This window comes from Bufo gargarizans, chromosome 1 (assembly GCF_014858855.1).
Source record: "Bufo gargarizans isolate SCDJY-AF-19 chromosome 1, ASM1485885v1, whole genome shotgun sequence".
Taxonomy (NCBI): Eukaryota; Metazoa; Chordata; class Amphibia; order Anura; family Bufonidae; genus Bufo; species Bufo gargarizans.
This window is the reverse complement of record NC_058080.1, coordinates 739,914,558-739,942,505: the sequence shown is the minus strand read 5'-3', so window position 1 is coordinate 739,942,505 and position 27,948 is coordinate 739,914,558. Positions and strand designations below refer to the sequence as shown.

Below are 27,948 nucleotides of genomic sequence, written 5' to 3'. Positions count from 1 at the left end.
GAGTCCGCAGGAGACGGACTGCGTCTTCTTCCCAGCATGCACTGGGAGGGACCTGACGTCACACACAGAGTCAGCCAGCACGCTGACGATGTGTGCACGCAAGGCCCTGGCCAATGCAGCGCGGTGCAGAGTCGGGAGGCCACGGAGCAGGGAGTGAGAAGGTTCTACAATTCACTACTGCTCCGTGGTCATCTAACGCGATATGGCGATATTGACAAAATCTATATCATTGCCCGAATTTATATTGTTCATATCGTATATCGTTTATATCGCCCACCCCTACTTCGTAGTGCTTCCGATCCCTGCTTACGAACACCGCAGAAAGATAGGTGAAGCCCTATTTTTGGTCATATCTGACAGATTCGGACCCATTTAAGTCAATTGTCCGTTTACGATCCCCAATACGGGTACTGAGCGCTTACGCCAGTGGGCATGAGCCCTTAAATAAATGTTATTTTCAGTTACTCAGCATTTTCAAAATCTCTGTTTGCTTTCAGTGGATAAAAACATTCTTGTTTACAAAAAGAGGCTGAAAATCTGTACAGCCTTAATATTTTATCATAGCTGAGGGTTTGCTACAATTGTCTAGGGCTCTAGGCAATCCTCTGTGAGCTAAACAGCATGGAATACAAACAGATACATTTTACCTACTTTGTAACAAAACAGGAGAGAATTGTGCTGCTGATGGAATTATCTGAAAGAGGATGCAATAGGAGCGAATCATCAGTATTAGTTCTGTTAGGCCCCATGTGCATGACCGCATCCGTACTGCGGCCCGCAAATCACAATTCTGCAAAACCAGTCATGTGCATTCCGCATTTTCCCAATCCGCCCGTCCAATCATATGTTAAAAATGCTTAATCTTGCCCGCAAAACAGACAAAAATATGACACGTTTTATCTTTTTTGTGGGACAGCGGAACGGACTTACGGATGCGGACAGCACATGGTACTGTGCATCTTTTGCGGCCCATTGAAATTAACGAGTCCTTATCTGATCTGCAATGTTTGAGGCCACAGAACTCCAGTAAGTGCCACGGCCTCCTTGCAGTTTACCAAGCTCGGCACCGTCCATTGTACAGCGGCTGTGCTTCGTATCACAGAACAGCCCCAATCACTTGAATAGGACTGAGCTACGCCTAGGCCATGTGACCGATGAACATGACGTCACTGGTCTAGGAAAAGCAGCGAGCAGGCCTCTTCAGGTGGGCCAGGAGTTGGCCCCACACAAATCAGACCTGATATTTATGATCTATCTTGAGGGTAGGTCATCAGTATTAATGGGGTTGTCCTCAGGATAGGTCATCAATATCAGATCAGTGGTGGTCCTACTGCTAACACCCCCGCCGATCCGCTGTTTGAAGTGAACACAGCACCCGTACGAGCGCTGCATTCTCTCCACTGTTTAGGCTACTTTTACACTCGCGTTTTGGGCGCATCCGTCATGGATCTGCAAAAACGGATCCGTTACAATAATACAACCGCATGCATCAGTCATGAATGGATCCGTTTGTATTATCTGTAACATAGCAAAGACGGATCTGTCATGAACTCCATTGAAAGTCAATGGGAGACGGATCCGTTTTCTATTGTGCCAGATTGTATCAGAGAAAACGGATCCGTCCCCATTGACTTACATTGTGTGCCAGGACGAATCAGTTTGGCTCCGTTTCGTCAAGCAGACACCAAAACGCTGCAGGCGGCCTCCAGAGCGGAATGGAGAATGAACGGAGGCAAACTGATGCATTCTGAGCGGATCCCATTCCATTCAAAATGCATTAGGTCAAAACTGATCCGTTTTGGATGCTTGTGAGAGCCCTGAACGGATCTCACAAACGAAAAGCCAAAATGCGCGTGTAAAAGTAGCCTTACCTGCTCGCCGTTGCCATTGAAGCGGGAGCAGTGTAATGACAACTCTGCTGTCCCCATTCACTTCAAGGGGCCAGCTCCTCCCTATTCCACTGACGGCGAGCAGGTAAACAGAGAAGAGAACACGGCGCTCATACGAGTTTTGCGTTCTCTTCAAACAGCTGATCGTCAGGGGTGGCAGCAGCTGAGCCCCCGACGATCTGATATTCATGATCTACCCTGAGGAGCGGACAACCCCTTTAAGGACAGCAGGCGGAGATCTTAAAATGGTGAGGAACTGAGAAAATTAATATGGAAACCTCATTCAGGTATAATAGTTTGGCGGTTGCTTACTTCAGAAGCCCCTGTCAGTAAGCCCTTTTAGGCCACCTGTTCACACAGCGCATTTTCAGAGTAGATTTTCCTACGGAAACCCACAGTGCAATTCAATACCAGCCATGTAAATGAGATTTTACCAAATCTCATCCACACACTGCGAAGATTTTCTACGAAGAAACTGACCTGCAGTGCGGATTTTAAATTCCACAGTAAGTCAATTTTTGCTGTGGATTTTTACAGCAGATTTCACCTCCATTCAATAGAGAAAGGGGAAAATACATGTTAATTTTGCCAGGGTATCTCCAGGTATAAGGGGGTCCTCTGCTTGCACTTCTCGTGTGCACTCTTGTTACAAACAGTGAAGCTCCCTCTGGAAGACCTGGCATGGTCAGTGTACTACATGGACATATGGGGGGACCCCGCTCCATGAAGTCTTTACCAACCTCTCTCTGCAGCAGCCGGAATCACTTACTGGCTAATGTGGCAGTATCTGGATTAACTATTTCAAGGCCAAAGGGGTTCTTCACTTCTTGCATCTGCTTCTTACAAATGAAGGTATTGGAAGCGGTCTCAGCTGAGTTTCTCAGTATAACAGGGACGTCCAGGCCGCGCCTGCAACAAGAAACCAAGTGCGAAGCTTATACAAGAAAATTCTGAGAATCTTGAAGCCACAATCCATGCCCAGATTTTATAAATTACAGGGGTTGTCCGTATCGATAGCCTACCCTTAGAGTAGACCATCAGTATCAGGGGGGTGGGGGTCTGACACCCAGTACCTCCACCAATCAGCTGTTTAAAAGGAGCGGCGCACTTAGGCCTGAGAGTCAGACACAGCGCCGTCCATTTTATAGAGGCTGCGCTTGGTACTGCAGCTTATCGAATGGGACAGAACTACGGGTTGTACTGCGCACATGCCATGTCTGAACTTTGCAGTCGGATCACTGTAGGGCACAAGAACACCGAGGACGACTGTTGCTATATTTGAGCTCCTCTTTATTTAAAGTGAATGCATCAACAGGAAAACTACGCGTTTCGGGGATGCTCAGCTCCCCTTCATCAGGTTTGAGATGCCATGTCTACACTGTACGGCCGAAGAAGAGGCCGCAGCCCCCGCCGGAGCCCCGCTGCCTCTTCCAACAGCTGATTGGTGGAGGTGCTGATACGTTCATCACATACGTAGCCGTGTAAACAGTGACCACCGTCCATATCCTTTTCCTGTACTGAAAAGGCGCAAATACACAACGTTTAGCAGTTCCTTGACCGCTTTCAGCACAGAACAGGGATTAAGCGCCATCTTGATAAAGGATATGGTTGGCAGCGACTATTTCCACTGCTACCCTGGACACCGAGGGAGGGCAACTCTGTGAGGGCTAAGGTAAGGCCAGAGGCCAGCTAGCACTAGAGCAGGACATTACTGTAATTTACCGTAGAAGCAAGGAGGAAAATTAGCAAAACTGGTGCAAAATTAAAGTGGTGCAGTTGCCATAGAAACCAGACTACTGCTTATACAGCTGTACCTCTTAGCAACCAACCAGATTGCTGCTTGTTGAACGGTTGTCCACAGCAACCAATCACCTTGCTGCCTGTGTAGCCTCTGCCCACAACAACCAATCGCCTTTCTTCTTTCATTTTCCCAAAGGCTTAAAAAAAAAATAAGAGCTTGAATCTGATTGGCTGTCATTGAACAACTGCTTTTATCGTTTTCTATCGCCAGCTGTTATACATCTCCTGTTCTGCCGATGGAAAATAAAGGAAACAAATGGCAGACAGACAGCTTAGCATTCACTAGTGACTCACCATCCCAGCACTATCCCGCAAGTGACTACAAAGCAGATAGACACCACAGTAATGTAGAAGAGAGGGGAATACTCGTATAACGTGGCCAGGAATATCGCTGGCATCGCAGCGCCGGACAGCCTTGCCCCATCCGCAACATAACAGAAGGAAAAAACGCCTTCGCAACCTTTTTTTCCCATCTGAGCCGCCGTACCCACTAGCTGTCATTCTTCCTGCCTCTCTGATTGGTCAACGGTAGGTGACGTATACATCACATGACGTACTATCAGGGAAAGAGTATCGGCCATGTTTGTTTTGGGGCCTGGAGCCATTACCCAGAGATGTCCTATCCCAAACTGTGGACAGATCACTGAGCGATACGTTTATGAATTTTGAAGTCAGAACATACAGACTCTGTACGGCAAATCAAATCAGGGATAAGAGAACTCCAGCTTGCCCTTTACAAAGATGGCAGCTCGCTTTGGTTCCGTCAGACTGCGGTTTGACCACGCCTTTCGACATAATTTCTGCTTTCTGATTGGGCGTTTTCCAAGTCACGTGACGTTTGCCTTTTTCTCCCTCTTACCGGGTGGTTGACTAGTCCGGGCAGAGCCAGAGGTTTTTTACCGCACAGTGTTGCCAGCCGGGGGAGCGGATATGGTGAGTGAGCGGCCGGGGACGTGGCGGTACCGGGGGCGGAGGAGAAGCTGCAGTCATTGACCGGGGGAACGGCTGCCGCAGCCTGCCCTCCTCCCCCTCTCTCATTCCTGGGAGACTCCCTGCACAGGAAACGCAGCCTGAGGGCTGAAAACCTGCTTGACATCAGTTTTCCCTCCTGACACTGAAGCCAGGAAGGGCGGCTTCTTCATCCACCACGGAGGAGCGCGGAAGTTATGCATGCCTGTAGATGGGGGTGTAGTACCGCGGGCAGCCTGTAGATGGAGGTGTAGTACCGCGGGCAGTCTGTAGGTGGAGGGTGTAGTACCGCGGGCAGCCTGTAGATGGGGGGTGTAGTACCGCGGGCAGCCTGTAGATGGTGTCTTGTGGTACCGCGGGCAGCCTGTAGATGGGGGTGTAGTACCGCGGGCAGCCTGTAGATGGGGGTGTGGTACCGCGGGCAGCCTGTAGATGGGGGTGTGGTACCGCGGGCAGCCTGTAGATGGGGGTGTGGTACCGCGGGCAGCCTGTAGATGGGGGTGTGTACCGCGGGGCAGCCTGTAGATGGGGGTGTGGTACCGCGGGCAGCCTGTAGATGGGGGTGCGGTACCGCGGGCAGCCTGGTAGATGGGGGTGCGGTACCGCGGGCAGCCTGTAGATGGGGGCTGCGGTACCGCGGGCAGCCTGTAGATGGGGGCCGCGGTACCGCGGGCAGCCTGTAGATGGGGCCGCGGTACCGCGGGCAGCCTGTAGATGGGGCCGCGGTACCGCGGGCAGCCTGTAGATGGGGCCGCGGTACCGCGGGCAGCTGTAGATGGGGCCGCGGTACCGCGGGCAGCCTGTAGATGGGGCCGCAGGTACCGCTGGGCAGCCTGTAGATGGGGCCGCGGTACCGCGGGCAGCCTGTAGATGGGGCCGCGGTACCGCGGGCAGCCTGTAGATGGGGGCCGCGGTACCGCGGGCAGCCTGTAGATGGGGGCCGCTGGTACCGCGGGCAGCCTGTAGATGGGGCCGCGGTACCGCGGGCAGCCTGTAGATGGGGCCGCGGTACCGCGGGGCAGCCTGTAGATGGGCCGCGGTACCGCGGGCAGCCTGTAGATGGGGCCGCGGTTACGCGGCAGCCTGTAGATGGGGCCGCGGTACCGCGGGCAGCCTGTAGATGGTGGCCGCGTGTACCGCGGGCAGCCCTGTAGATGGGGCCGCGGTACCGCGGGCAGCCTGTAGATGGGGCCGCGGTACCGCGGGCAGCCTGTAGATGGGGCCGCGGTACCGCGGGCAGCCTGTAGATGGGGCCGCGGTACGGCGGGCAGCCTGTAGATGGGGCCGCGGTACGGCGGGCAGCCTGTAGATGGGGCCGCGGTACGGCGGGCAGCCTGTAGATGGGGCCGCGGTACGGCGGGCAGCCTGTAGATGGGGCCGCGGTACGGCGGGCAGCCTGTAGATGGGGCCGCTGTATTCCCTTTGCTATAAATTTGCCGACCATCGGTCATTTTTCCAATTCTAGTGAAATATATTGTCACTAAAACCCAACAGATGCCTGGCAGATGTGTATTCTGTGAATCAGTGGTACATCTTTTCTTAAGACTCTGTGACACTGTTCCTCTGTTATTCCTCTTGGGAATGCATTCCCTTGTCATTGGGGTGGATCCCTGTTCTGAGCTTACAGCGTCAGATTGTGTAGGGAAACCCTCTGTTGACAAAGGAAATGGTAGCAACCAATTGTCAATTGATTCCTGTACTTCTAGGAGGAATAACAGAGGAACTGCATTGTACAGAGCTCTGAAAAGAATACCCATAATTGTTACTTCATGGGGATTGCAAGTATATGCTAACATTGACATGGAGGAGTATTATCAGGTCCTTTTTATAAGGGACAACTGATCTCTTCCCCCTTATATGAGCTGACCGCAAGGTTGATGGTTTCCATTAACAACAAGTAGGATAATGAGTGCAGCTCTGGAGTATAATACATACAGTTACTGTACACGATAAGAAATGTATTTACAAAGTAACTCCACCAGCAGAATAGTGAGTGCAGCTCTGGAGTATAATACAGGATCAGTACAGGATAAGTAATGTATGTGCACAGTGACTCCGCCAGCAGAATAGTGAGTGCAGCTCTGGAGTATAATACAGGATGTAACTCAGGATCAGTACAGGATAAGTAATGTATGTACACAGTGACTGCACCAGCAGAATAGTGAGTGCAGCTCTGGAGTATAATACAGGATGTAACTCAGGATCAGTACAGGATAAGTAATGTATGTACACAGTGACTCCACCAGCAGAATAGTGAGTGCAGCTCTGGAGTATAATACAGGATGTAACTAAATGATTTTCCTATTTCATGACGTAAAGTCATAGTTTTATTAAAGACACGGAGGCGAGTATTGCTTTCTCCTTCTTTACTGAACCACCAATAGCAGCAAAGAGAAAAAATTTACATACAAGGAACCATAGCAACCAAGGTCCCTCCCCACTGGCCCCTATAATAGGCCGCTCTTCCTCTGTAACTTCCTCTTTCTTTGAAACTCTGGTGCTGACATCCCGAACATCCCAACGATAACTCCGAACTTTAACTGGAACGGAAAGTCCAACGCCCATGAAGCGCAATCAACTAGCCAACCTGGCTAAACTGTAGAACACATCCACCGGTAATACGGCATCTTGTCACGTAAAGACTTCATCCTGGAAAATAAAACAGACCATAGGCCCAGGTGAAACAAACATATCAGGACAGAACGTCCGGACGCCATTTACGCCACTGACTCAACAGGCGACAAGGGACAGAAAACAATAAGAATTGTAATAAATAACATGCAATACAATGGCAATGAAAGAAACATTAGGACAATAAAACCTAAATACAACAACATAAAAGGTCAATAATACCTAGAGGCAATGATACATGACCCCTGTAATAAAAACCCCAAGGGAGGGAATAGGGTGGGCAATACTCGCCTCCGTGTCTTTAATAAAACTATGACTTTACGTCATGAAATAGGAAAATCATTTAGTTTTACAGCAAGACACGGAGGCTTCGTATTGCAAGTTCAAAGCCCGTCTATGATTGAAGAAAACAAATTAGGTGGAGGACGGAAATAGAACTCCCTGAACGTGGTAACATTGGACCAATCAGCCAGACGCATAACATCCTCCAATCTGGCCCCCGAAACCGCCAAGGCAGTGGCAGAGGCCCCACGCGCAGAATGGGCCGTGAAGACAGAAACGTCAACACCCGCTAACGACATGACCCATTTAAGCCAGCGTGCAAGCGTAGGGCTAGAAACCGGTCCAAAAGGATGACGCATAGAAATGAACAACTGAGGACTGGCCGGGGACCGATGCGCCAGAGTCCTGGACTCGTATTCCTTAAGGCACGCCACGGGACATAAGACCGGAGAGGAAGGAAAACTGGGGTAGGATACGAAACGGATGCTAGTCTTGGTGCGACTCGAGATGTTAAAGGTAACCCCCTCAGGGGTAAAGGAACGTGCATCATGATCAAGCGCCCTCACATCCGAGACCCTCTTGCATGAAATAAGGCAAAATAACGCCAACAATTTCGCTGACAATTGCCTAAGTGTGAGGTCAGAATTCCCGGGCCAAGAGGCCAAGAAGGTAAGGACCAGGGAAACGTCCCATGTAGTCGAAAAACGAGGCCGCGGGGGACGAGACAAACGAGCCCCCCTTAAGAGGCGGGACACCGAAGGATGTTGGCCAGCCGCGACGCCCTCGAAGCCCGCGTGGGTAGAAGAAATAGCGGACCTGAAAAGGTTAATGGTCCGATATGCCTTCCCCGCCTCAAAGAGAGAGGTGAGAAATTCTAGCAAGTGGCCTACAGGAGCCGAAACGGGATCCAAGTCCCGTTCCACGCACCAGTTAGCCCAAGTTCTCCAGGCTGCCCGGTACGACTTCCTGGTGCCGGGAGCCCATGCACTGTCCAATAGCTGTCGAGTTGCTGCCGAAACTCCCTCGAACGATCCAGGTGTCCGGAGATCCGGCATGCCAGCAGCCGCAGGGATCCGTCCAGTAGAAGGGGGTGTTGTAGACCCAGAGGGTTGCGGAGGAGATCCGACCGGGTCGGGAGAAGAACAGGAATCTCCACTAGAATCCTCAGCAACGAGGGGAACCAGACCTGAGACCCCCAGAATGGGACCACTAGAACCAGGTCCGCCCGATGACGAATCACCTGCAAGAGTGTCCTCGGAATCATCGAGAATGGAGGAAACGCGTACAGGCGGGATACCGACCAATCTTGAAGAAACGCATCCACTGCTAATGCCTCCGGATCCGGACGCCAGCTGAAAAACCGGGTGAGCTGTCTGTTCAGACGTGATGCGAACAGATCGATAGACAACAGACCCCACAATTCCGAAATTGCTGAGAAGACCCGAGGATCCAACTGCCAATCGCTGCCATCCGATAGGTAGCGCGAATTCCAATCCGCCTGAACGTTGTTCAGCCCTGGCAAGTACTCCGCCTGCACCATGATGTCCCTGGACAGGCAAGAGGACCAAAAGTCTTTGGCCAAGCGAGCTAAAGTTGCCGAGCGGGTACCCCCCAACCGGTTGACATACTGGACCGCCGATATATTGTCCATCCGTAGCTTGATGCACGCGTTGGCAATCCCGTTGGAGAAACTCCTCACCGCAAAAGATCCCGCAAGGAGCTCCAACGCATTGATGTGCAGGAGGGACTCCTCCGCTGACCAGGGGCCCCCGGTGGAAACGCCATTGCAATGGGCACCCCAACCCTGGAGGCTCGCATCTGATTCTATCGTCAATTCCGGCAAGAACCCGAAGATCGCTCTGCCGTTCCACGCCTCCAGATTGGCAATCCACCAACTCAACTCCTCTCGGGCCTCCGCGTCCAGAAGCACCGCGTCCGCAAAGGAAGCACCGGTCCGAAGATGGGCGATCTTCAGTCGTTGGAGCGCCCGGTAATGTAACTGGGCTGGAAACACCGCCTGAATGGACGAGGCCAAAAGCCCGATGATGCGGGCCAGGTGTCGCAATGAGAGATGGGGTATGAGGAGTGCATGTCTCAATTCTTTGCGGATCGCCCGCAACTTTGCCGTCGGCAGACTGAGGGACTCCGAGAGAGAGAGTCCACCGTGAATCCTAAGAACTCCATCCTCTGAGCCGGGATGAGGCAGGACTTCTCTATGTTGAGGAGGAATCCTAGATCCGAAAGCAAATCCGATGTCCACTGGAGATGTTCCAGTAATCCCACCCTGGACTCGTGCATCAGAAGGATGTCGTCCAGGTAAATGATGAGGCGGACGCCCCGAGTCCTCAACCATGACACGACTGGACGCAGCAACTTGGTGAAGCACCAAGGAGCTGAAGACAGTCCGAATGGCAGACAGGTGAACCTCCAGACCTCGCCATTCCACCTGAACTGGAGCAAGTCCCTGGAACGAGTGGCCACTGGGACCGTCAGGTAAGCATCCTTCAGGTCCAGCTTCACCATCCAGTCCCCAGGAACTAGCAAGTCCCGCAGAAGGTGGATCCCCTCCATTTTGAAATGACGGTAGCGAACTACCGCATTCAGCGCGCGAAGATTGATGACCGGCCTCATCTGTCCGCCTTTCTTCTGAACGAGAAATATATTGCTGATTACAGACCCCCGCGCAGGGGACGCTCGTTCTATTGCCCGCTTTTGTCTGAGGGAGCGCAGCTCCGCGTCCACCAGGGCACAATCTGGGTGCGACAGGGGGACAAGCGGGGGGGAGGGAACAAGGTAGGGAGACCCCGTGAGCTCTATGTGAAACCCCCTGACCGTGGCCAGCACCCATGGGTCCGAGGTGACGAGACTCCAAGCGTGGGAAAAAAGACGGAGTCTGCCCCCTACACAAGGTACCATAGAATCCCCAATCTGGGGAACACTTACCCAAGGGTCTGCGATGGCTCGGGTTGCCCCGGAAGGAGCGAGAACGCCACTGATTCCCTCTTGTAGCGAAGAATGGAGATGCGTTGCGTTGGTCCTGGAAAGGAGGACGGTGTCCACCGGAACCTCTGTTCGCTCCACGGGCCTGGGAATTTGCACGGCCGGACAGGCGGCCCTTACCACTGCCGGCCCGATGAGAGACCCGTCCCTGGAATACCCTGCGCATAGAGGCTTGGGCCTTGTCCAGCGCAGTAAAAGTGCCCACGAAACGGCTCATGTCCTTAATGAAGGACTCGCCGAAGAGGAGGCCCTGGGCGTCCTTTCCCGCCTCAGTGAGCGCCAAATTTGCCAATTTGGGGGTCTATCTTAAACAAGATAGCCTTGCGCCTCTCAATCGCCACTGATGTATTGGCGTTACCGGTAAGGCAGATGGCCCTCTGGGCCCAGCCCCGTAATTCCTCGTGGTCTATTGGGGATCCCTCATTCCTAGCTGATTCGGCCATCTCCAAGATGTTGGTCAGTGGACCGAGGACATCCAAAATCTTGTCCTGGCAGCTGCGGAGCGCTGAATCCAGTCCCTTTTTAGAGTTCCAGACAGTTTTGGCCATTTTGGGATCCACTATTGGGGTCTCGCACACCTTATTGGGAACCAATGGCCTGGGACACTCAGCTCTGAGTTTGTTGCGTGACTCGCGGGAAAGCGAGTGACGCACCCAGTGTTCCAAATAAGCCCCCACATGAGGGGAGGGGAGCCATTCCGCCGAACGCGGGTGATGTAAAGATTCAGGGTCGAACATAGGTTCTCCTGAGTCATCCAGAACCGCCACAGAGTGGGAAGCGGTACAAGGGGACACCACATCCCTGGCAGAGGAGGTCGCCGCAACGGCAGCCGAGGGGCCCTGAACTGGGGGGGTGACCTCCTCCTCTGCCTCATAATCCATGTCCGCAAATGCCTCCTCGTCTGAAGCTGTCAGAGCCAGATGGTTCCGGAGATTGCGCTCTAGCGCATTTCCATGTCCGCGCCCGTTCTGCCTGGCGGGAAGAGGCCCTCTTCCGTGATCTAAGCACGGTCTCTGGGGTGGCAATATGCGCACCAGTCAAAACCTCCTCTGTAATAGAAGAGTCATTTGAGGTAGGCTGCGGTGTGGCAATGGGGTCCTGCAAAGGTACATTGGAAGGTGGGACGGACAGGGCTTGGGTAATGGTCTGAGAGAGGATGGATGACATGGAGCCCATGGCTGCCATGATCGCATCCGACACTGATCGCTGCAGGGCCAGCGCCTGAGCATCCACATGAGAGGAGCCGGATCCCTCAGGGGGGGAGGGGGGCCTACCGGCAGTCTGAGGGGAAGTGGGTACAGACATTCCTGCAATATGGCCTGGCTAAAGCGCTAACCGGACGAATATGCCACTCACTGACTATGGGAGAGGTGCCTGGGAGAAGCGCTGGATGCTAGCTGGTAGAGGGAGCAGGAGCCGCCGACCGTGCTGCATGCAGGACGCGAATGGCCGGAAGGAAGAGGAGACGCTGTAACCCCGCCCCTCAAAGGCCCGCGAATCGCGGCAGCCAATCCCAAGATGGCCGCCGAGATCTCGCTGCCCCACTGCTCAGGAAGTGCCAGGGACGATGCCGCAGCTAGAAGGGACGGAGGATCCGCCCACCAAATGCCGGGAACCTTAGTGACAAACCGGTAGGTCCATCCAAGCACAAAACCACTGGCTGGGGTAGCGAACCCTCCCTGAGATAAGGGAGAAGGGAAATGAAGGGGAGGAAGACGCGGGGAGGTGGCACCGTAAGCAATCCAGCGCGGTGATAAGCGCAAGGAAAATTAAACCAACCGCCCAGCAATAGGCAGAACGCATAAGGCAAAGGGAGCGCTGCGAGCAAGCAGGGTTAGTCACCCTGGGGTAGACAGCGCAAAGGACACCAAACATCAATGACCCAAGCATAGAAGAAGATGTACTTAACTTGGTGGCAGCAGCAAAGAAAGAGGGAGTTACAGAGGAAGAGCTGCCTATTATAGGGGCCAGTGGGGAGGGACCTTGGTTGCTATGGTTCCTTGTATGTAAATTTTTTCTCTTTGCTGCTATTGGTGGTTCAGTAAAGAAGGAGAAAGCAATATGAAGCCTCCGTGTCTTGCTGTAAAACTCAGGATCAGTACAGGATAAGTAATGTATGTACACAGTGACTCCACCAGCAGAATAGTGAGTGCAGCTCTGGAGTATAATACAGGATGTAACTCAGGATCAGTACAGGATAAGTAATGTATGTACACAGTGACTCCACCAGCAGAATAGTGAGTGCAGCTCTGGAGTATAATACAGGATGTAACTCAGGATCAGTACAGGATAAGCAATGTATGTACACAGTGACTGCACCAGCAGAATAGTGAGTGCAGCTCTGGAGTATAATACAGGATGTAACTCAGGATCAGTCCAGGATAAGTAATGTATGTACACAGTGACTGCACCAGCAGAATAGTGAGTGCAGCTCTGGAGTATAGTACAGGATGTAACTCAGGATCAGTACAGGATAAGTAATGTATGTACACAGTGACTGCACCAGCAGAATAGTGAGTGCAGCTCTGGAGTATAGTACAGGATGTAACTCAGGATCAGTACAGGATAAGTAATGTATGTACACAGTGACTGCACCAGCAGAATAGTGAGTGCAGCTCTGGAGTATAGTACAGGATCAGTACAGGATAAGTAATGTATGTATTATTCTATGAATATACTATAAATCAGATAGAAATACCTATATAATTTATAACTATATGTGAAAGTTTCTCAGCGACCAATGATATTGCAGTTTCCCCCTTAGTAATGTACATTTTGGTTTCTTTCCCGGGTTGTACAGAGTGAGTCCCTGGTTGTATGTGAGGTCGATGAGCAACTCGTGGAGAAGCTTAAGAAATTCCGTTTCCGCAAGGAGACCAGCAATGCCGCCATCATCAGTGAGTACACTACACGCTGCCTTACAGAATTGGCGCTGGTGTTTCTGCAGGGTGGGGATCTGAAAAGCGGTTCACGTAACTGTCATGTGAATATCCCGGAAGAGTCTAAAATGGGGAAAACGCTTTGAAAGATTTGTCTAGGATTTGAAAAACACGGTGCTTTCTTTCAAAAACAGCGCCACCCCTGTCCGCAAGTCGTGTGTGTGTGTGGTATTTCAGCGCGGAGGTGAGCTGCAGTGCCGACATTGTTGGCCAATCCGCATTGCCCCGTTCTCCACCGTGTGACGTTGACGTGCTGAGACTGTACTCTCTGCACTGCCTGTTGCCCTTGGGGTAGTGTACCACCTAGTGGTGGCATCAGGAAGGAAGAATTTTATCATGTAACTCCATGACTGTGTGAAGGAAAGCGGACGATTTGTCCATCTGGATCCGAAACGCGGAGCTCTGACCCCTTTAACCCCTTCTCTCCCTGCACTGTAATAGCACGTTTTGCCGTGAAGGTAGTTCCCACTTGGTGCCGTGCTAATACAGTGCAGTGATGGCTCAGGAGCTGTGGGTGCTGCCTATAACGGCGGTCTTGGACATTTAACCCCTTTTATGCTGCAGGTTAGAAAAAGGGAGGACACCGCAGCCCCTTCCAGTAGCCTATCAGTTTGGGTGCCCGGATTCGGACCCCTTTTGATCAGATATTGACGACCTATCCTGCTTTACGTTCTTGAGATTGGAGCAGGTCCCGGAATTGGGATCCACACCTATCAGACATATATGAGAGATCCTATCAATATGCCATAAATGTTCCAGATGGGGAATACCCCTTTAAGAAACTGACAACTTTATTCCCTGTCCTCTGTGTAATTGTCAGCTTTGCCGGGAACGTTCCTTTTAATAAAGTCTAGGAAATGGTTAAAGCGAAAAGATAGTCACCTGTAAGATCCGAAGGGACGTCTAGTAATGGTCGCTCACTTCATTTACCAGTTAGATCTGTTTCCGGGAAAGGTGGGTGACTGCACACACAGAGGTTGTCACCCTAGAGTCCTGCCCTGCTATACCGGAGTTTCGGAAGTATCATTGTATAGGATTCTAGGAAATCTGGGTGACAACCCCTATGGGAGCTATAATGGCAATCATAATCCTTTTTACCCAACTTTCCCAGGAACAGATATAACTGGAAAGCAAATGAAAAATGTCACTTTTTACGCTGGATTATTATTATATAAATGCTCAAGATGTACGAGGTATCTGTGTAGACTCGTTTGGCCCTGTAATCAGATTTTTGGGAAGTTTGCAGCTGCCATGGTGACGACACGGAGGGGCTGCGCCGCTTGTAGCGGGAGAACAGATAATTGAATAGTGCTCACTTATTACATTATGGCGATATGCAAATGAGTCGATAACAATACCACGGATCTTGCTAACGGGACAGGTAACGGTCTGCCTTATCACCGTGACTACGGGCAGCAGCATCTCATCTGTGTTGCTTTTTGATAAAGATAAATATTACTATGCAAATTATATAATTTAAAGGGCTATTCCAGGAACTCCCGTGGGTGGCAGCCACAGTTGCGGCAATGCTATCTGATAATAAATAGCTAAAGTATATTATTTAACTGCATATTATTGACCTATGGTTTATTTATCCCAGTTCTTGAATAGAATTACAAAACGACAGTTATTTGTGACACCCACTGAAGCAGTGCGGCAGGGGAAGGAAAAAAATACGTAGTGGGATGTAGCTGTGCATATCGACTTTTAAAGGGGTTGTTTACCACTGGGGACCTTTTCTACAGACCCCCCCCCCCCCCTCCCCAGCTTGGCCGGCGGCGCGGTGGTAATCATACTTTATTGATCATCACCGCTCCATTGTTGCTCTGCTGGATTTGCAGGTCTCGGGTGTCCCTGAGTCAACATCCGGTTTCATGCGGGTCACGTGACGTGTCACCTACGCGTCATGTGACCAAGTGACATGACGCATGGGTGACACATGATGTATCATGACTAAACGACCACCGGAGCGGCGCTGTATTGGCAGGGGATTTAATGGGCGAGTAGTGGTTACTTTTTATTTTATACCATTTCCTGCTATTAAAGGGGTCCTCTCACTTTATTATGTAGAGAAAGTTAATACAAGGCAGTTACTAATGTATTGTGATTGTCCATATTGCCTCCTTTGATTCATTTTTCCATTACATTATACACTGCTTGTTTCCATGGTTATGACCACCCTGCAATCCATCAACGGTGGTCGTGCTTGCATGCTATAGGAAAAAGCACCGGCCTCCCTGGTGGCCAGGACCATGGTGGGAGCGCACATAAGCTGGTGCTTTTTCCTATATTGTCCAAGCGCGTCCACCGCTGATGGATTGCAGGGTGGTCATAACCATGGAAACAGGCCGTGTATAATGTGATGAAAAATTCATCCAGCCAGCAAAGGAAGCAATACGGAGAATCCCAATACATTAGTAACTGCCTTGTATTCACTTCCTCTACATGATAAATGCTTTATGCTGAAGTGACACAACCCCTTTAATAGCCAACCTCCTTAGAACCGCAAACAACCCCAAAATATAAACTTACAATAACATCACATTCTATCCTTCTATCTATATATTTTCTGGAATTAGACCCCTGCTGCATTGTAAAAACACCACCCGGTGCTTTACACCCATAGGCGCCTTAGTGCAATTTTGCATGAAAGCACAATATTTTGTAACAAAAATGCATAAAAATTCTTATTTGTGGCTAAAAGCCTGACCCGAGCAGAGCTTGAGGCGCAAAACTCCCAAAAATAAAGGTTCAAGATCTGCACAGTTCACCGTTAATTGAATTGATTAGACCAAAAATCTCTATGATCAAGAGACCAGAGTCAATAACTGATTCTGATTTTCCTGTATCCTCTTTCCTGGGATCACTGGAGGCTGTGCAGGCTCAGAGTTCCTACTAAAAAGCTTTGACTGGTAAAGGGGGATGATGACATGAAGAAAAGTTCCTGAGTCTCCTTTCTAGGTTCACTATAGGCTGTACGGGGACAGAGATAAACATAACAGGCTGCGATTGATAAAGGGGGTGATGACACGAAGCGTAGCTCCTGTATCCCTCCTGGGGGTCACTGGTGGCTGTACAGGGGGAGAGGTGACAGTAGCAAGCTGTGATTGATAAAGGGGGTGATGACGCGAAGCGTAGCTCCTGAGGTCCCTGGAGGCTGTACAGGGACACAGATGAGGGCAATTTAAATAATGTCAAGATGTGTGTCATTGGCAGTGAAGTAGTTAAAAGGTAGGGCCCCTTTAAGGTCTGTGGACACCTAGTTGACATCCTATATTAACTGCAAATTGTGATCTATATATTTTTTTTCTTCCTCTAGTGAAAATTGACAAAGACAGGCGTCTGGTTGTCTTAGAAGAAGAACATGAGGTGAGTACCATGGGGGATTGTTCCATACGTCATGGAAATGTACTGTCACGGGTGAAGTTTGCGGATAGCTGGAAGTTATGAATAAACGTCCGACTGGCTTGATCCCAAACTAAGGAGCTTATAGGTGACCCCTATAAAACCCTAAGATCTCACCCTGACTGCTAAGCACATACAGGGGTCTCTAAGGTAGACGATTGCATGCCCACGTACCTAAGACTGTGTGACATCTGAAAATCCTATAATAGTGAGGGGACACGACCACCAGCAAGGAAACACAATACATGAAAGGACTTATCTGAACAAGCAGCAGCAGAAGCCTCCAGCAGTGAACACTTCAGTCCAGGAAGTAGTATAAACCGCAAAGTGAGGCAGTATGGGAGGGAATATAAAGGAAAGAGGATTAGTCTAAATAGGTGACACCTGGGAGAAGGAAATTAGATGAGAAAGTGAAACCAAAACAAAGAACATCATGCAAGACGTAGAGAAGGAAGTCTGTCAGACCGTCTCACAGAACTGGCGGTGACATGTACTCACACCAGACCCGACCTGCGCAAAATGTTAACATTAAATGACCTGATCCTCTAAGGCAATGGTCTCGCATCTCCAGCATGCCCGGTAAGACGGGATCTGCTAGGGCATGCTGGGATTTGTAGTTTAGCAACATCTGATAGTAGATGGTGACCCTTATGCCTAAGGGGATAGCTACAGTAGAGACTGTATATACCATCTCTGCCCCGATATATCACATGTGTGGGCAGAGCGGCTCTGGCACGTACACCGCTCCCGGCTGTATGGAAATAACACTGTGATTAAATTACTGTAACCTGCCCGGAGAGTCCCCAGGGCCGATCCCGCTCTGCAGTTACCGCTCTCAGAGGTGCTGCTCTGTTAATTGCTGCTTCTTCTTTCTTGTTAACAGGGTATTTCTCCAGATGAACTCAAGGATGAACTTCCAGAGAGACAGCCCAGATATCCTTTCATGTATGGCTGATGGCCGCATGCTCACAGACGCGATGCTGCATCACCGCCTTAAAGGGGATATGCTATGATTAATGCAAAAAAACAAAAATCAGACGTCCTATAGTACATGACTCTTCCTAACAAAGCCAGAACCAGCCCTGGACCTCATATGGATCCAGAGATATCCATTACTCCAGTTGCTCTGCTAGATTTATATCAAGCTAGTAGCTCAGGGGGGGTGTGTCTTGTTTCTTGTTGGTGGCAGCTCAGGGGGGCGTGTCTTGTTGGCGGCAGCTCAGGGGGGCGTTTCTTGTTGGCGGCAGCTCAGGGGGGCGTGTCTTGTTGGCGGCAGCTCAGGGGGGGCGTGTCTTGTTGGCGGCAGCTCAGGGGGGCGTGTCTTGTTGGCGGCAGCTCAGGGGGGCGTGTCTTGTTGGCGGCAGCTCAGGGGGGCGTCTGCAGTTCTCTCCTTATCACACTTCAGGATGGAACTGAGCATCTAAGTCCACCTAATCCCTCATTTACATGTCAGTGTTTGGTCAGTTATTTCCATCAGTGATTGTGAGCCAAAACCAGGATTGGAGCCTCCACAGACATAAGATATAAGGGAAAGATCTGCCCCTGTTCTGTGTTTAGAGCCGCACCTGGTTTGGGCTCAAAATCACTGATGGAAATCACTGACCAAAACACTGACTGTTCTCTTTCTTATTTCTCTGTCCATCTCACTTATGCCTTATTCACACAAACAGCAGGTGGCGCTATACAGTGACATTTTATTGAATAACTCATTACAAAAATATTCAGATCCAGGTGATGGGTTGAAAACTCCAGAATAGTTAGACATGGGGTGATGGGACAACTTTTTTAAAGGGGTAAATTAGAAACTAAGATATTGATGACTTATCAATAGAATAGGACATCAGTATCAGATCGGGGTGGAATCCGGCCTCCCTACCACACACAGGTTCTGGAAGTAAACGGAGTATGGAGTGATAACACCACAGCGCTCGTACACTGTGTAGTGGTCATTCTTGAGTTACTGCAGCTGATACTGAGCTTCACTACCTGAGAACGCCTAGTAAACAGTGCAGGGAGCTGTGGTGGGGGTGTTGGGTCTCGGACCACCACCAATCGGATATTGATGACTGTCCTGTGATTAGGTCATTAATATGTCGGCCCAGTAAACCCTTAAAGATTATTGAGCTGATGCATGGCCATAGACGGCCCCTGCTGATTCACGACTGTCAGATGACTGTGTAGCGTTATCTTCCTGCAGTGATCTTTGTTCGCTGAGGTCAGAGTGTGAACAGGAAGCTACATGCAGGCAACCTCGCCTCAGGTGTAGCTTCCTGACTGCCAGCAGAGGGCGCAGTTCAGGAGTGTGAAGGAATTAAAGGGGTCTTCTGATATTAGAAACTCTTGGTTTATTGCTTGTATATCCCGTCCCTTTTCTGAGACCGGCCAGTATTGAGAATCAAGGGGGATGCAGCGTTGGTTTAGGCTACTTTCACATTTGCGCTTTGTATTCCGGTTTTGAGATCCAGCAGAGGATCTCAGAACCAGAGCCAAACGCTTCCGTTCCATGTAATACATTAGGATGCATCCATTCCGTTAGGATGCGGTTGTGTGAAATCGAAACAGAACAAACCGGATCACCCGGCACCATTGACGTACATTGTTTTAAGTGCCGGATCCGGTTTATTGCGTTTTGTAGACCGGACACAAAACTGCGATGGGTCACAAAGCGGAACATACCGGAACAGAATGCATCCTGATCTGTTTTGTCCCCATTGACCATGCATGGGGACAAAACAGAAGCTTTTTGCTCAGATTCTGAGAGCCTCAAAACCGGAATACAAAACGCGGATGTGAAAGTGGCATTAGTGCTGTGGCGCCTTCACAGCAGCGCTCCCTTCTTTTCAGAGAAATGCTGCCCAGTCCCATTCCCTATACAGGGGATAGACAGGAGCAACGCTGTGAAGGGGCCACAGCTCCACACCAGGGCTTTGTCCCTTAGGCTGTGAGGATTAATGGGGGGGGGGGGGTTCCTGTCAGAAAGAGATGACCGGAGCGATATGCTATCACTTTCTTGCATGGAAAATTCCCTATTAAAAGGGTTAACCCACAAAGTCAGACCCACCGTGATCCTGAGAACGAGGGGTCCCTGACTCCTCTCTCTGAATGGAGTGGTAGCGGAGATAACAGTCCACCGCTCTATTCACTTCTATGGGACTGATGGGAGCGCGGTCATATGTCCGTCCCATAGAAGTGAACGGAGTGATGGACAGACATGTGCACCGCCGCTCCATTCAGAGAGGAGACTCTGGTTCGTGGGGGTCCCAGCGGTCCGGTCCTGCCGACAGGCGATCGTTTTTTTTTTTTTGTGGGAGAACCCCCGTTAAATTACAGGTTGTGGCTACTGTGGGGGAACAACATGGTGGATTGCGATGTTCTGCGCTGTGTCGGTTTCCTTAGCTTGGCCTCACGTTCATAGTGTACAGTTACAAGTACCAGCACGATGATGGGAGAGTGTCGTATCCGCTGTGTTTTATTTTCTCCAGCCCTGTAGGTAAGTACATCTCAGAAGTGCAGCGTGGCTGACGTGGTTCCACGCCGCTTCACCGGTGAAATTAGACTTGATCTGCATAATTATTAGGCGGCCGGTCCTTCTCCCGCAGGTGGCATCTGTGGCCATGACCACTGCTAGCACGATCCTTCCGGCAGCGCCAGTCACGTCAAAGATATAGCATCCCATTAGTTCTGAGCCCAGAGCCGGAGATGGCGGTACATGGCGTCACCACCGCCTTTTCACTTTCTTTGCTGTAAGGTTTGAGTGGCGTCATGGCTGACAGTCTGGTTGCTAGGGATGCACTGCATAACAACCACCACTTTTCCATGGGGATGTCATGCAGCACGTCTCTAGCAACCAGCCTGGCTCCGATTAATCAAGTGCTTGTGCGGAATGAGAAAAACATGGCTGCTTTCCTCCACAACCAGCGCCACATCTGTCAATGGGTTGCGTCTGGTATTGCAGCTGGGCTCCATTGAAGTGAATGGGACTGAGCTTGCAATACCACAAAGAACCTGTCGATATGTGTAGTGCGGTGTTTCTGGGAGAAAGCAGCCATGTTTTTTCTAATCCTTTTACCCACAGGATAAGGGATAAGTGTCACAAGAACAGGAGCCCCTGCTCCCCATTTGAATGGAGCCACAGACTCTCATCAGAGCCCGATTCTCTGCTCAGCCCTTGGGTACTGCCTTTAAAGGGCTTTCCCAGATTCTTAGAATGAATTCCCCTCAATGATCAGTTGATCACAGCACATCCAGTTGCTCCGAGCATTTCCTCTGCAGCCAAAACTGTTATGTCGCCCAGTGGGTGATCACGTTATACATGGCTGCATCAAGTACACGAAAGTGGGGGATGCCCTCTGCCCTGGCTTATGGAGGGTGGTCCCCTGCTTGACATCCATATGGACTCTTAGGCTTAGTTCACACGGGCGTGACGGATTTGTTCAGGATGCGTCCCGGGTGTACTGCTGCAAACCCGCACGAGTAGGTACTCAATTGCAGTCAGTTTTGACAGCGATTGCGTTCCGTTTTTATCGCGCGGGTGCAATGCGTTTTGCACGCGCGTGATAAAAAACTGACTGTGGTACCCAGACCCGAACTTCTTCACTGAAGTTCAGGTTTGGGTTAAGGTGTTCTGTAGATGTTATTATTTTCCCATATAACATGGTTATAAGGGAAAATAATAGCATTCTTTAATACAGAATGCTTAGTAGGTGGTCAATTGAGGGTTAAAAAATAAAAAATTATTAACTCACCTTCTCCTCTTGATCGCGTAGCTGCCGGTCTCTTCTTACTTCTTCTTTAATCATGAGCTGCCGGCTAAAGGACCTGTGGTGACGTCACATCACGTGGTCCATCACCACGGTGATGGACCATGTGATTGGACCATGTGATGCGACGTCACCACAGATCCTTTAGCCGGCAGCTCAAGAAGAAGTAAGAAGAGACCGGCAACTACGCGATGAAGAGGAGAAGGTGAGTTAATAATTTTTTTTATTTTTTAACTGACCAGCTACTAAGCATTCTGTATTCAGAATGCTATTATTTTCCCTTATAACCATGTTATAAGGGAAAATAATACAGTGAATAGACCAGGCATCCTCAAACTGCGGCCCTCCAGCTGTTGCAAAACTACAACTCCCAGCATGCCCGAACAGCCTACAGGTATCAGCCTACAGCAGGGCATTGTGGGAGTTGTAGTTTTACAACAGCTGGAGGGCCGCAGTTTGAGGATGCCTGGAATAGACTGTCATCTTAGCAACCATGCGTTAAAATCACACCGCATCCGCACTTGCTTGCGGATGCGATGCGATTTTCATTCAGCCCCATTCTCTTCTATGGGCCTGCGTGATAAACGCACAATATAGAGCATGCTGCGATAAGTGATGCGTGAAAATCACCGCACATGTGCACAGCCCCATAGAAGTGAATGGGTCCGGATTCGGTGCGGGTGCAATGCGTTCACCTCAGGCATTGCATCCGCGCGGAAATCTCGCCCGTGTGAACTCAGCCTTAGGGTAATCCTCTTTCTGCAGTTCCTTTATAGAATCGCGTCATATTTTTGTCAATTTTAGTATCTCGTAGTATTCTAATTAAAGGGGTATTCCAGCTTTTTGATACTGATGACCTGTCCCCCATTTAGTTCATCAGTATCAGAACGGTGGGGGTCCGACACCCGACAACCCCACCGATCAGCTGCTTAGTCGGGAACTAAACGGCATACGGCTTAGAAGCAGAAGGCTCTGCCCTATTGAGTAGTGGCCGTACCTGGGTACCGTAGCTCGGCTCCCATTCAGAAGCTCGGCTGCATTACCCTGTCCTGGAGACTACACCATAGACATCACCTTCTGCTTCTGGCTCCGTCCACTGCTTCGTTTCCAGTGCTGGCAGCTGATTGGAGGAGTTGTCGGATCTCTATTGATCAGTTTCTGATACTGGGGATAGGTCACCTGTATCAAAATGCTGGAATACCCCTTTATCCAAGTTCAAATCAAAACCCTTTTTTTTACATTTTATTTATTTATTTTTTGCACTTTCTAGGGTGTAAACCAGAACAGCAGATGATGTACGCCGGGAGCAAAAATAAACTTGTCCAGAAAGCTGAACTCACAAAGGTGAGCTAGTTCTATAATCCTGTCCTGTTTGGGCAGAGGCGCTACATACACAAAACGGCAGTTGTTTTCTTTTTATTTATTTATTTTTTAATTCAAGACCATTAGCAAAATTGCTTCATTTTATCATCTTCGATGCATCGGTTGCAAAACTATACATCCCCCCCCCCCCCTTTATGACCTGCCTTACCCCCTGAGTGCGGTAATGTTAGAGGAAACTTAAATGGGAAAAAAAATGATAAAACCTGAATAATTTTTTTTTTTTCTCCCTTCCTTTTAAGGTGTTTGAGATTAGAAACACGGAGGACCTCACTGAAGAATGGCTGATCGAGAAGCTGGGTTTTTTCCACTAACCTGTATTTTTTTTCTATGTCAGCGAGCCCGAAGTATATTCCCTTTATACTTCTTAATTCTCATTTAGACAGGATGTCCACCCACCCTCCAAGTGTCTGTGCTGCAAAGATGTGCAGGTTTTTTTAAAAAAAAGTTTTTCCTTCCTTAATATAAGGCTCCATTCACACGTCCGCAATTCTGTTCCGCATTTTGTGCTGCCCGGATCCGGAAAGGTGGACCCCCACTTCTGGATCCACATTTCCGTTCCTGAAAAAAAAAAATATAGAACATGTCCTATTCTTGACCACAATTGCGGACGAGATCAGGCATATTTTATTATAGTGCCGGCGATGTGCGGTCCGCAAAATGCGGAAAAGCACATTGCCGGTGTCCAATGTTTTGTGGATCCGCAAAACACACACGGATGTGTGAATGGACCCTAAATCTAGTGGGAAAAACTATATCATGCAACACTAAACTGCTTAACTCTTTCACTGCCTGGAGGGCCTGCAGAGCCGTGTGCAGTGGAGGACGTAAGCATTGGAATATCTTATCCTGACCGCACTGGACGACAAGCGTTTATTGTTCTGGATTTACTAACAAGTCTACCTGATTTATTAGAACCATTTATACCTAGCACCAAGGGTATAGACACGTACTGTGACCTGCAGCCGCCATCTCCTGGCTGCCTTAAAGGGGTTTGCCAAATGCATAATAGTGATGAACTAGGTCATCAGTATGTGATGGGTGGGGGTCTGACGCCTGCCAATCAGCTGTTTGAAGAGGCAGTAAGCCCCACAACTTACCAAGCACAGCGCCGTACGTTGTATAGTGGCTGTACTTGGTATTGCAGCTTAGCCCCATTTACTTGAATGGGACTGAGCTGCTTCTATGCCTTGTGACCAATGAACGTGATGTCACTGGCCTAGGAAGAGGCGTCGAACCCCCACGATCAGATCCTGGTGACCTATCCTAAGGATAGGCCTTCAGTATAAAAGTTGGAAAACCATTTTAACACAAACCTCCTATTGTTGTTGTTAATGGAATCTGAGCCTTAGTTCACACAGTGCAGATTTTTCTGTGAGCAGACATCATGTGGGGGGGAATAGAAGACACTTGGTACGTCCATTCCAACTCGAGCATTCTTCGGCAGTGCAAACCACAGCAGACATCCAGCAGTCGGACTCTGGTTCCACAGCGAGAAAAACCCGCTGTCCGATCTTTCCTAAAATCTCCAGTAAATATCAGTCCTTGAGTCGTCCTCTTCTGTCAAGGTCCGTTCAGCCATGATAATAGACCGATAGGCACGCAGCTTTTCTAGAATCCTGATGATCATGTCTCTTTAGTTATGCCCTAACAGCCTGCCCCCATTTCATACATAATTAGGCAGGCTTGCCGTTCAGGAGTCTAGTACATCTGGGTGACGACCCCTGAGCTCTAATGGCAGCCATATTGGTTATCGTCAAGGTGTAGCTACATATGTATCGCTGCACAACTAGGCGGGTTTTCTTTTCAGTAGTCTGGTAAATCGGGGTGACTGCTCGGTTCATCCAGCTGACCTAGAACTGTCTAAAATTGTTGGCTAGTGCTTTTAAAATGACAGTGTTTTACCAAAGTGGGGCCTACCTCTGGGACTCTGTTGTCTCTAGATCAGGGTCCCTGCTGATTCCCTCCGACTGGATGTGGAAGCCCAAGGTGGTCGCAGCTACTGAAACAGCAGAGTGGACTGCGCTACGCTGTTTCGGGTAAAAGGTGGTTGGGGAGGTGGGGGCCCATTCTGAGATGGGAATACCCCTTTAAGAGCTTGACAGATGAGAAAAGCTCAAGAAATGATATTTACAAGGAGTGCATTTACAGCAGTTGTCCAGCCTAACTGATGACAACCCCCATGGTCCAAATATGTGCCCCATGAAAAAAACCACAAAAAAACCGAACACTCGCCTGTCCTTTGTCCCATAGCAACCTGTTCCTGGTCGCTTCTGGGCCCTGCGGGACAGTAGTGACGTACCCTCGGAGAAGATTTGACCGCTGAAGCCTTTGATTGGCTGCAGCGCTCATGGGACCAAGTCACTTCCTGGTCCTGCAGGGACTAAATGGGGAGGATGTGTGGGCATGGCAGGACTTGGACCATAGGGGTTGCCTGCTCCACGGCCGGACAAGCCTGTTGAGGATGGGACCAATCCTTCTACTGTATAACTGTCAATTACTTCTATATTTTCCAGCCATGTATATGTGATACTGTGGTATGTGGGCATTAAAGACTATCCAATTTTCCCAGCAGTGACACAGGGCGGAAATGATGTCCAGGAGGTCATTGTCCATTGCAACGTCTGATGCATGGTGGCCGCTCACACTCTGGACACTATAGGGAAGCGGCACAGCTGGCTGCGCGGTTTCCGTGTTTTAGGGAATGTAAGGGAATTTGGACCAGTGACCCGTTGCAAGCATTTCTGACCCATGTTTGTCCATGTAGGGATAAGTGACTGCCGCCGCTTATCTCCATGGAGAACTGTCAGACTGATTTCCTACACAGAAATCTTTCAGCAGATCCCAGGATGCACTGGGAATCAGTCTTGGCAGTAGGATGCTCCGTTCTCAGGTGGCCCAAGCAGGGCAGGACTGGACTCTCTAATGTAAACTGAACACTAGTTACTACTAATTTTGATCAAAACTAATTTTATTTTATTGAACGAGCATTAGAATTACCGCTAATAATCCGCAATGCAAGTGGCTTGCATGATGAGGCTAAAGGCTTGTGCACACGACCGTATGCCCTCCGAGACATGCGGTCCGTGAGTAGGCCATATGTCCCGGAGCGGCATTGATCGTGCGCGCTGGAGTACACAGCATTATAGATTACAATGATGCTGTGCACGTGGGGCCGCCTGCGGGGCTACTGTCCTGCACTCATATGAATAGCCCCATGTGCAAAGCATCATTGTAATCTATGATGCTGTGTACTCCCGCGCGCACGATCAATGCTGCTCCGGGACATATGGCCTACTCACGGACCGCATGGCTTGGAGGGCATACTGTCGTGTGCAGGAGCCCTAAACCTGCATTTACATTTATTCATCCACCCCCTGATGGTGTCACATATGTCAATCCAGTCTCGGGAATCTACTAAGGCTAGGTTCACCTATGTGACATGAACTCTGGTAGTCTGTACCGGCAGAGCAGTAGACTACCGGAGTTTACCATATCCAGCATAGCCAGATACCCCTGCGCACTGCCGGGTCCTGATTGATTATAATGGGATACGGCCGCTTTCTGGCATAAATGTCACATTTGGCCAGACAAATAAGGCTAGTTTCCCACTAGCTTTAAAATCTTGCTGCAGGCTGTTCCGGCAAAGAAACAACCTGCCGGAGTTCATCATATCCTGGGCACTGCCAGGCCCCCTATGATAATGGGACCCCGCAGGATCCAGTCTATTTTTGGCATTGGTGCCAGGATTCAGCTGGCGGAGCTTGCACTGGTTTTTGTCCGGCTGAATCCCGGCACTAATGCTGGAAATAGCCCAGATCCTATTATAGTCAATGGGGATCCAGCAGTGCGTGGCAGTATTTCTTAAAATCACATCCACTCTGCCAGTACTGTATAACGCTGCAGATTTGCGGGACGGAAAGTTGCAACAGCAAATCTGTGGCGTCTACGCTCTGTGTGAATTTACCCAATATGTCGCATGTTCCAGACGGAGCTCATTTGGCAAATTTTTTTATTTTAATTTTTTTCTTCCCTGTGGGTGAAATGTCAGTTTAGCCCATGAAATCATGCTGTCATATTCCTCCCAGAGCTTGCACTTAGCCCTAGATATCTTATTAGGTAATTTTTTTTATTTTATTTCTTCACCCCCCCCCCCTTACATTCCTGCAGTCAGCCTGCGCGGCTGTGACCGATCCGCTTCTCAGCAGCCTTGCATGTGGTAATGTTCCTTGGCGCAACAGCATGCATCTGTATCGTACTGACAGATATAATGTGCGCTCTTAACTATGGCTTTCCATGATTAACGCTGTGTCATAATTGCACCGGAAAAAAGGGTTCGGTACTCAGGCCGAGCATGCATGTGTTCTGAATAGGGGGAGGGGAGTAAGCAGCTGCCAGGCTCCTACGGTTGGCAGCTCATCTCCTGTTAGAACAAAGGATCAGTCATGCTGAAATTCAACCTCCCGATCGTTCCCCCCCCCCCCCCCCCCCCCCAACATATGCTGCCAGGGGAGAGTTGGGACAACCCATAAACATCAGAAGGTTGACTGTTTCTGCTGAAATCGGGAGGTTCGCACAGCTTTTCCCATGTGTATGGACACTTTTGTGGATCTCCAGCTGTTGGAATGGCTGGAAACAAAACTGAAAAAATGTTTAAAAAATTAAAATTCTACATGGTCACATGTATCTAGAGGTTTTTAATTATTTTATTTTTTTTAAGAGGACACGTTGGTTCTCGTTTTAATAAGTAGTAACTATATTCCCTCTAAATAAATAATTCAGATTTTTTTTATTTTTTTTTAGAACTTTGCATTGTGGCGTTCCTCTGTCATTCCTCCTGGAAATGTATGAATAAATTGACACCTGCATGTTACCATTCCCCTTGTGCATGGG

General features: G+C 49.6%; 2 protein-coding genes across 4 annotated transcripts in view; one reads left to right on the top strand and one right to left on the bottom strand.

The window, feature by feature from the left end:
- The window catches only part of CGRRF1 (cell growth regulator with ring finger domain 1), a 35,834-nt gene extending 31,662 nt beyond the window's left edge, over positions 1-4,172 (bottom strand). The window contains exons 1-3 of one of the 3 annotated variants that reach the window (XM_044276480.1): positions 3,984-4,172; positions 3,704-3,826; positions 2,659-2,798 (exon numbers count right to left, since the gene is read on the bottom strand). In XM_044276480.1, coding sequence (XP_044132415.1) covers positions 2,659-2,798; positions 3,704-3,826; positions 3,984-4,162 — 442 coding nt within the window. In that variant the 5' untranslated portion in view covers positions 4,163-4,172. The remainder of the gene's footprint in view (positions 1-2,658; positions 2,799-3,703; positions 3,827-3,983) is intronic. The other 2 variants (XM_044276478.1, XM_044276481.1) reach the window with 2 other exon arrangements.
- A 144-nt stretch (positions 4,173-4,316) lies between these two features.
- GMFB (glia maturation factor beta) lies at positions 4,317-24,197 on the top strand. Its single transcript, XM_044276482.1, has 7 exons — positions 4,317-4,622; positions 13,372-13,468; positions 16,830-16,879; positions 17,799-17,848; positions 20,323-20,405; positions 22,946-23,019; positions 23,298-24,197. Exons 1-7 carry the CDS (start codon positions 4,620-4,622, stop codon positions 23,367-23,369), a joined length of 429 nt encoding a protein of 142 aa, XP_044132417.1. The 5' UTR covers positions 4,317-4,619; the 3' UTR covers positions 23,370-24,197.
- Positions 24,198-27,948: the final 3,751 nt, after the last annotated feature.

What these genes read in the sequence shown, in the direction of transcription:
- GMFB (XM_044276482.1), top strand. An exon ending in CAGCAATGCCGCCATCATCA is followed by an intron (nt 13,469 to 16,829) that starts GTGAGTACACTA and finishes TTCTTCCTCTAG; the next exon opens with TGAAAATTGACAAAGACAGG. An exon ending in CTTCCAGAGAGACAGCCCAG is followed by an intron (nt 17,849 to 20,322) that starts ATATCCTTTCAT and finishes GCTTGGCCTCAC; the next exon opens with GTTCATAGTGTACAGTTACA.